Source organism: Rhipicephalus microplus, chromosome 1, assembly GCF_043290135.1.
Source record: "Rhipicephalus microplus isolate Deutch F79 chromosome 1, USDA_Rmic, whole genome shotgun sequence".
Taxonomy (NCBI): domain Eukaryota; kingdom Metazoa; phylum Arthropoda; class Arachnida; order Ixodida; family Ixodidae; genus Rhipicephalus; species Rhipicephalus microplus.
Window position 1 is genome coordinate 255,014,331 of NC_134700.1, and position 10,081 is coordinate 255,024,411.

General features: G+C 44.2%; 1 protein-coding gene across 1 annotated transcript in view; it reads left to right on the forward strand.

Annotated features, from left to right (window-relative positions):
• LOC119164602 (uncharacterized) overlaps window positions 1-9,778 on the forward strand; it is a 156,814-nt gene extending 147,036 nt beyond the window's left edge. The window contains exons 14-17 of the mRNA XM_075893676.1: window positions 1,775-1,843; window positions 3,269-3,471; window positions 5,266-5,344; window positions 8,233-9,778. Of these exons, the coding sequence (XP_075749791.1) occupies window positions 1,775-1,843; window positions 3,269-3,471; window positions 5,266-5,344; window positions 8,233-8,268 (387 nt within the window). The 3' untranslated portion in view covers window positions 8,269-9,778. The remainder of the gene's footprint in view (window positions 1-1,774; window positions 1,844-3,268; window positions 3,472-5,265; window positions 5,345-8,232) is intronic.
• The last annotated feature ends 303 nt before the right edge of the window (window positions 9,779-10,081 follow it).

Below are 10,081 nucleotides of genomic sequence, written 5' to 3' on the forward strand. Positions count from 1 at the left end.
AGTGAACACTCCAAGCACCGTGATCTTGCATCTTTTTATCATATATTCATCATATAAAAGTGCCGCCATCCAGCGGACATTCCGATGACTAAACGAGACGTGGCATGGCCGGACAAGAGGACCGGCACGCGCGCACTCTCTTACGGCCTGCGCTTCGTGTCTAGTTCCCACCTTTTACCGCCGCTAGTTCATGGCACTACGGCCCAACCCTCGCTAAACCTTGTTAAAACCAAGGAGTTTACGCTCAGCGAGCTTAAAGTGCCAACTTTTTGAAGCATGACTGATAGTTGGGCTAGTTAGTTGGGCTATAGAGCGAATTTTCTGGTGAGATAGTGCTCAAAGTGCGTCCTTCTGTTACGAGTTTTTTTTTTTTTGTAAGCATCAAACTCAAGGCATGTTTTATTAAAGATTAGGTCACAGATACTTATCTCTACAGGTTATTTTGAAGGAAACATTTATCTTTTTTATTTATAATTAAAGTGCACGAGTCTCCTGCTCAATTGAAAAGAGTGTGCCCGTGCCGCTCCTCTAGTCCGGCCGTAGAGGTGGCTACCTACTACTACGACTGCTGCTAATACTGCTACATACATCGTGGAAGCACGATCCACGGCTTAAGCAGCTTCGCCCCTAAAATATGTCTTTCTACTTGTCTGTCTGGCATGATTTAGCTAGGGAGAGCCTCCTTGTGCGTGCCGCCTCGTAGAGGAGGCGGGCACGCTAATGCTTCGATTATGATAGACGCCGTAGCGGAGGGCTCCGAAAATTTATACCACCTGGAATTCTTTAACATGCACCCAAATCTGAGCACACAGGCCTACAGCATTTTTGCCTCCATCGAAACTGCAGCTGCCACAGCAAGGATTCGATCCCGCGACCGGTGCGTCAGCAGCCGAATACCTTAGCCACTAGACCACCGCGGCGGTGCATTATTAGGTGGTGTGTTCTTTTACTAGAAAATACATAAATATGGATTACCACCACCACATAGATACGTAATTTTTAAGACCCTAGTGTTTCTTAGGCTGCGCTGAAAATGCGAAGCTTTGAACGTAAGAAGGCTCACAGAAGAATATCGCCTTTCGAGACATTTGCAGTGTAGCACGCTGATACGCAGCCAGCAGGAAAATGCTGTTTGCCGACCTTGAGCTGGTGTCATCCGCGTTCGCTAGAACAGGTCACGTGACTCTATGAGGAAGGAGAAGCCTGGTGAGAGGGAAAGAGAAGTCACAGCGTCGACTGCGGAGATGAGGTGTAACTGAACGGGAAAGTGAAGAAATGTTGAAACATTTTTTTTTTCGCCAGGTGCGGTTTGAAACAGACTCCTTACGGTTCGAGGACAAAGGCCATAACCAATGGCCTATATACCTGCGCTAGCTCAATATGAACTTATGGGAAGTATATATGAAGGAGAGAGGGTAGCGGTCACGTGTTCCACTCGTCCCTGCCCTGTCGCAGCGAATAGCGCACGTATCCACTGGGGCGGTCCTTGCTCCGGCGTTGTCATGTGTATTGAGTGGCACTAGTGCACCTGAGACACCGAGAGCTAGCGATGAGACGATGGCGACAACGCTGCGGGTTATTTGACTGGTACCAACACGAGCCTATGAAGAGAGATGCCGGACAAACCAGCTAGGGGTGTTATAATATATTCTAACAAACTTTCACGAAAATTACGAGACACGTTTTAAACGTGGCCACAGAAACGATATACTCACTGTCCGACGGCTTTCATGGTGTATAAATGGTTGAATGTCTTTATGTCTTCAAATTGCAGCTAAGTCTGGTTGACCTTGCCGGCAGTGAGAGGCTGGATAAAAGTGGGCTTGAAGGAGACCACATCAAGGTAAGCCCCATACGTAATATACTCAAGAGAAAAGCTAACATAGACATGTTTATCTATGGCTTTATTTTGTCAAGACCTTGGGGAGATAACTTGCCTAAACGCTTCACCAGTTGGACCATTTCCCAACTCGTTAGAAGCGCTCTTCATCTTACTCAAACGAAAAGCTTGCAGTAAGGGCAAGCATATGGTCGTTAGTCTACAATGACCAGATTAAGAAGTATGAATATCGTGCTGCCCTCGTGCTTGTGCGGAGTGTTACTTTATTTTCCCTCCTTAAGATTGAATGGGTTGTACCACTCGTTCGAAACGCGCATTTTACAGTGGTTACTATAGCATGCTTCGGCTATGTAGGTATAAGACGAGAAGACACGTCATGATGCAAAATTTGTTGAAGTCAAGCGTTTGGCAGAATCCCGCCTGGCCGGAGAAGTACATAGACGAAGAAAACAGCGCCGACCAAAGTAAACATGTGTTCTTCAAAAGATGTTTTAGCTCTCACATCTGGATCCTTGTTCACCTGTTCACCTGTGATTAAGGCTCCCGTGTAGAAGTCAAAACGTCTTTTTAACGATATGTTAATACTTTATTCGCCCGGCGTTTTCTTCGTCCTAACTTAATTATGATCATCGCAACACTTATTGTACATCTGTACGGTCCGTTTTTTTATACCTGCTGCACTCGTTAAACTTCATTTCTTAGCGTCATTGTGTCAAAATACATATATTATGAATCCTGTATAATTCAATGGTCCTGGAGTGGACCAAAGTTTTCCGGGGGATCAGCTATAGTAAAATTACGCAGCATCGTTCATTAGCTGTGGTGATCCACACAAATCTTGAAACGAGAGAGAGGTGGTGGCATGGCACCTCCTGCAAATAGCAAATTGTTTAAGCCTGGCGACCTTCATCCACTATTTCGATTATCTTTATTCCAGAAAACGCTTAGAGAGAGACTGAGAGAGAGAGAGAGAGAACGCAACAACAGGAATAACAGATAGGTTAACCAGACGAGCGTCCGTTTTGCTGGCTTTCACAGTGGACAACGGAAGGGATATTGAAAAGAGAAAACTGTACGACAGAGGGGAAAAGTGCCTCACGTAAACAGACGTACAATCGGTCAAATTTTACATACAAATAGTGGACCTGAATCATATTCCGTAAACCCTCTTGAAAGGGGCATATTAGGACAGAATGGCTGATCAACGGCAATTGGGGGCCATGCTACTGAGCTTGGCCGCGACTGCTGAGCTTGGCACCCTCCCACACTCTTGACAGCACTTTTTTTTTTCAATCAGTCATTAATTCATTCATGCATGCATTCATTTATGATTGCTCAGCTAATCATACTGAAACAAAAATGAAATTGTGAAGAAAATGTGCAATAACGCCCGCATGAGTGGTATTGCGACCTTTGTTGTTTCCGCAGGAGACAAACAGCATCAACAAGTCGCTGTCGGCACTCGGAGACGTGATCCAGGCTCTCGTCACCCAGCAGTCTCACGTGCCCTATCGCAACAACAAGCTGACCATGCTGATGCAAGACTCCCTGGGTGGCACCGCCAAGACGCTCATGTTCGTCAACGTCTCGCCCAGCGGCGAACACGTCGAGGAGACCGTCAACTCGCTCGTGTACGAACTACCTTACTCAAAATGCTGATGACTAGGTTATTGATCACGGACCTCGGCATGTGGCGATCATATCACATCAATTTCGCATTGTCCCCGTGACTGCTGAGGCGGTGGCAGTGTTTCATCGGATGAGGCTACCCTGGCGACAGTTGAACGTTGGTTCGCCTGAGCATCTCATACGTTAAACATTGGCAGCTGACATACTTGGTTCTGGCGAATACTGTGATACACAAAACTGGCGAACAAATGCACCAACAGTAGGGGAACCTGAACTTTGCATTGTGCTTGTTGCTGTCCTTTTCACGCTGTTCTTCGTCAATACAATTTGGGGAACAGTTCTTTGCAGTTGCAAACTCGAATAAGACAAGTACGCTTGTCAAAACGTGAGCTCAAGTGACACCCCACGTTAACGAAATATCGTATATTCGCCAGTACAATGTTTCGCAGCAATAACGTACGTTTTCAGCATCGTCTACTATCACACGTTTAATAAGTCTGTCTCTCTATGAGCAGTAGGAAGACCCTAATATGATAAAAGTTTTAAACCTGACCAGTTATTCTACGTTACGACATGCATTGCGAATCTATAAGTCATATATGTGGTGCTCGTTGCAAGGCCGACTGCTCTTCAGTGTGCAGCGAGAAGGTTCAGTCAAGCCGTCATACTAAAAATTTTCCAGCATTACCAACAATACCGCGTCATGATAAGGTCATACCACCCTCTGTCCCCCCTTTACTTCGTAAAGCAGTCGAATATATGTCGCCAAGCCACAGAACCATTCCATTCAGACTTAGCGGTAAATCAATGAATAAGATGAAATACAAGCCACACTTGCGAAGTGCGCCCTCGACAACCAAATGTTGCTCTGCGCAAACGCTTCGACCTACACTTGTGTGTAGCGGTCCAATTTCATCATTATATTTTAAAAATAACCACCAACAAGCTCAGGTCACAGTAAATGAATTCATTATCATGGTTCTTGCTCTATTCACATATTGTAAAAGCTCGTCCATTCGACCGTCGATAATTCGAAAAATCGGATAATTCGAGCGTATTCTCTCATCCTGGCCAGTATAAACATTGTTTATTGGAATCAAACTCTCGTTATACGGTCCATAATTGGCCAAAAGTTGGTCTGTTTGGACAATCCTGGAAGCAACTACACCATTCTGTAGTTGCTGCCAGCAGTCGTGCAGTCGGTAACCGCCTACTCAGGCTCTTTGCCCTTTGTGCGCAATTGTTAAATCCGTATTTCTATATTTTATGTATACTGCTCTCGTAGCGAAAGCGCCCCTTCCACGTGGTTAAGCTCCTGGAATTGAGAAAATTTATTCTGTGCACGCAGACAGCAAATTGCTTTTCCTACATCAGCCTATGGGATCAGCGAATCAGCCTTTCGGTTATTCTATTTTATATCGCTCTCTGCTTTAGCCTGTTCGAAAAACATATTTAGTAAATGAGTTTCTGGGGACCGCTTGAAGCAACCTCACAATCGGGCTTTGTGCGTGAAATCGCAAATGAGAGTTTGAGCGTACCCATTTTTTGCCGCATTTACACAGTTGAGCTGAACCACACTGCTGCCGGTAATACGGGCGCATCATGGGGCGAGTTTATGCGTGAAAGGTCATGCAAATAGACAGGCCATTCGCGTAACTGACCAAAGCCCGGACTTTTATGTTTCTCAACCCCAAAACTTTGGTCTCTAACAAACTGACAGTGACAGAGTTCTCGTGTTGTTCTCTAATCTGCATTTGAACGGTACATTTCATGTTGTCTTATGTGTTTCTCCACAGGTACGCCACGCGCGTCCGACAAATCACCAACGACATCGTAAGAGCATCTGAAACGAAAGAAATCGCCAAGCTTAAATCTGTGAGTACATGCTATGTGGGCACCATTGCTAGCTCTAGAAAGACTGTGTGTGTTTAAATGAAGCAGCGTAAAAATAAGGCCAACTCAACAAACGCCACACAAGAACTCCTTGCTCATGCTTTTTAGTGATGAGTATTTATGCGCCGAATAATTTAATAAATAAATAATATACAATAATCATTCCCTAAGTTTTACTTCATTTATTACTTGATATGTTACACAATTGGATGTCATAATGTCCAATCGCCAAAATTCAAATTTCCGATACAGAACAAAAAATAAATCCCTTTTCTCTGCACGGTGAAAGAAGACGCTGTCTCAGCAAAATGCGCTAACAGCATGACGGTTTCTGTAATTTTTTTTTTGTTCTGTCATGAACTCGCTTCATTGTGTTTACCATGTTGACACCGCATGTAGGGCACACGCTAAATACAGGTTTTTGGGTAAGAACAACGCTTTGTTTTTAGCAGATGCTCGTTGGCTGACGTACATAATTTATGAATACAAGTAGAATAACAGGAACTGAAAGGGTTAAAGTAAACCATGTAGCGGGAGTTTTGTGGAGATTCAAGAACAGCGGAGCACAAGTTCGTTCCAGCTATACCCAATTAATAATAGAATATGTCATGAGCTAATAAACTAATTGACCGAAGATCCAGATTCTTGATTCACCAGAAAAATGAATACTCTTACTCTTCAATAAAAGGGTGTGGTTTAATTTTATCATCACTACTTTCCTAAATTGGCTCACGTTTAAACTACTGAAATAAGCACGAACTGCTGTAGTGTAAAACACAGAGTTTCCAAAAATAAACTAGAGAAAAAACTGGCGCTGCAATCGTTCAGCGACCATGGGAATGGTGATTAGTACACGGATTTGCCTATTTTTTGTTCTTGCGGGCGGTGAATCTCACTTGTTGCTTCATTTATTGCTGTATTTTGGTTTTGTTTCGAAGTAAAGACTGAACCGTTTTGAACTTCGCGACCCGATTTGAAATAATAAGCTTTAAAAAAAAAGGTGACGAAGCGCAGCTGCTGAGCATTTGCTGATTTTCGTTTCGCGAGAAAACAGCTTCAGTTCACACAAGTACACATGAAGCCAGAAGTAAGAAGATTAGACAAATCTGCGTACTACCCATCATTCCCTTGCTCGCTGAAGCACCAAGCGTTGCCACTCCCACTGACACTAGCGCCAGAGTTCCAGCTAGTGTATATTTAGAAAACTCTATATTGCGTAAAAAGCCCTTCAAGCGGGCTCTGAAATTGCCAACAGCCCGATTTCAAGCTCGCTCAAAAGGAAGTACTAGGCAACATGAAAGCCCGTGACTTATTTGCACCAGGTCATTATGTTTCATTACCCCGCAGTACCTGTGGCTTAGAAGCATTGCTGCGCTTCACACTGAATAAAAGTGCACTATTTCCATGCTTTTCACTTGTCTTCCCCCACCCTTTGGAAAAGAAAAAAGAAAAATGAATTAAAGAAAAAACAATAAAGCTGTAGAAGTGACGCAAAACTCGGTCTTCTGTTTCTCAATTTCTGCTGACGAGAACCTGTAGTAAAATAATACACATAAATATTTTGCCAAAATTGCACGAATGTCGCTTAATTAGTGTGCTCTGCAAACAGTTTGTATTGAATGAACTTGTTAAGTTAAACGTGAAGTGAACAGATAAATTACGAAAATATTAATATTTTATCACGCACGACCTCTAAAAAACACATTCCAAGAGCCTTGTTCATTATCATCTTATAAGAAATTTATGGCATGCAGATTGAACATATGAGGCAGGCTGGTTTTCAGGCTTAAAGTTGTACTGATACAAAAGCTTTGGCCTCGCGTTTTTCTGCTGCAATGCCTTGCTGGGGGCCTGTTAGTCATGACACTACATATCGTTTGCTGCTGCACGCGACAGATAAATAATTACAGGCCCCTCATTATCGATCAGTTTCAGCTTGAAAGAGTTCCAAAATCTGGGTGCAACTGTCGCAACCTAGAATGTGCAGCTCTTGACCCCGTCAGCTCACAGAACTGTGACGCTTTTCCGTACTGTCTGCATCAAAAATTACTTCCGAATAGGAAACGGGACTAGAACGTCACCAAACAGATAACTTTCTAAGTGTGCGCCACGGCCACACACCGGCAACCAGCCGCCGAAAAATATAGACTTCGGTAACTAACGCGGCAAAAGAAAAATGGCGGCTATGACGTCATCATTACTTGTTTTGTTGACCGCAGAGTGGTGACGTAGGGGAAGTAGGGGGTCATTCCGGAGTCCCCTCCGAGGGTGTCATAGCGCTATGGAGTCGGTCGCTCACGAAAACTTCAAAATGAATCTAAAATTCCTTCCAAGCTATATTCGCTGTTGATATATTGCAGGTGATATACGAATGCTCAAGAGAATCGACCCCGCAGGCTATCTCGGCCCCGAAATTTTGTGGCAGTACCCCTTTAAGGTGAAAATTTCCGTCAAAAAGGAGCTTATGATAATATTTAATTCTTCTCACAAACTAGCCTGAAAAACCACAATGCAGGAACTTGATTCATTAATAAGTTGTAAGTAATTTTCGGCAAGGAGATTCAACATGTCAGGCAAGGGGGCTTTCGCGCGAATGGTAAAAATTTTCGAGGAACATTTCCGGGTGGTCGGATTCTCCTAAATGTACCGCTGTGAACTAATAATATGGTTTCCGTTTCCAGTAGTGTGGCTTTTTTTTTTGTGATCTATGATGCACGGTATTGTCTTTTTTTGTGTGTTCTTCACAAGTCTACTAGTGCCGAAAGTTACGATGAAATGCGAACTCACGCACTGTGCTGTTCCGCGATGTGTTTCGTTATGAAGCGATCGCCACGTAATCATTAATATGGCAAACTCGCATTTTATTTCAGGTGATTGCAAAGCTGAAAAAGGAAATAGCACCTTGAAGGACGGTGCGACTTCAGCAGGGCGAAACTGCGCTGACATGAGTGCGGCACGAAGGAAAACGGCTGGCGAACTACTGAAGAAAGCCGTGAAGCGCTTGTGTGTGCTCAGTGTAACTCTCACTGCCTGGCGCTCGCACCAACTTCGGCTAGATGACCGCCCTTCCGAAAGCTATAGAGGAGCGTCATATCAGAACACGGAATCGAGCTCCCATTCCATCGATTCACGCAGAGAGGAAAGTGGTTCGATGAAAGGCCTTTGCCAATATCCGCTTCCATGACTCGGGAATGTGCTAGGCATGGTTCGATACTTCGATGAAGATTAGTAGAGATGAGTGTTAAGCTAGTTTGTACGAGTTATTGAACTGATTCATTTGATCAGCGCAAGAGAGGATGGCGGGTAATTAAAAGAAAAACTCGGAAGGTCCTTTACCTTAATGAATATTATTTTAAAATAGAAGGTGACGTGTACTGATCGTCCTCACCTTCTCACCCCCCTCCCCCTCCAAAAGCCTTCTCCACCTCCCGTGCCTCCATGATCGGCGCACCTATCACCAAGCGGTGTTATGCGATGACGTAAAGTGCTACGTCACGTGATGTCACTTATTTCTAGGGACGTGAGATGTCATGATTATGCGATATAGCGGACTGATCACATGCTTTTTTTCGTTGCCCCGCCGCGGTGGTCTAGTGGCTAAGGTACTCCGCTGCTGACCCGCAGGTCGTGGGATCGAATCCCGGCTGCGGTGACTGCATTTCCGATGGAGGCGGAAATGTTGTAGGCCCGTGTGCTCAGATTTGGGTGCACGTTAAAGAACCCCAGGTGGTCAAAATTTCCGGAGCCCTCCACTACGGCGTCTCCATAATCAACTGGTGGTTTTTCGACGTTAAACCCCACAAATCAATCACATGCTTTTTTGCATCACTCGCATTGATGTCCGCGCCGACGGCTAGCTTTCGTTTTTGACGAGTAGTCTACGGCTTTGACTTTAATAACGAAACAAAAAGCGCTAAAATTTGTTGGTGTCACTGTCTTGTCCGTCATGTTTTTTAGCGTTAATGATATCAGTCTCAAGTAACTCCATTAACGAGACACATATTTCTTCAACTCAATCGTATATATGGACATGTAAGATTGAAAGCGCACCATCCTTTCTTTTCTTATTAGACGGATGTATTTGTCTTATGCGCAAGCTTCAACGGTTTACACAGCCCTGCCAAACACGTGACATTATTGCCCATTTGAACGCACCGACAGAAAACAGCACTGTTCGTTTCAAATGAACAGTGCCTCTTGCGGTGACATCATGCTGATTATAAGCACTGAGGAGGGAATTGAGCCCATATTGTTTGCTCCTGGAGTACTGTTCCACAGTTTTTATTTATTGCATATGTAATTTCGAACTATTTTTTAGGCTGTTGAATAACGGATGACAATCTGATCTCAGGTCCACAATAAATGCTTCGCGTTAGGAGTTAGAAAATTGTAGTCATAATAAAATGTGATCGTCAATTTTGTTGTGATTTTTTTATTTCATTACAAGTGCCCTCTTTCAACGTTCCAATATAACAATAGTTGTGCGTAAAATCATTTCTGCACCCTGCCGCGGTGGTCTAGTGGCTAAGGTACTCGTCTGCTGAGCCACAGGTCGTGGTTTCGAATCCCGGCTGTGGCGGCTGCATTTCCGATGGAGGTGGAAATGTTGTAGGCCCGTGTGCTCAGATTTGGGTGCACGTTAAAGAACTCCAGGTGGTCAAAATTTCCGGAGCCCTTCACTACGGCGTCTCTCATAATCATATGGTGGTTTTAGAACGT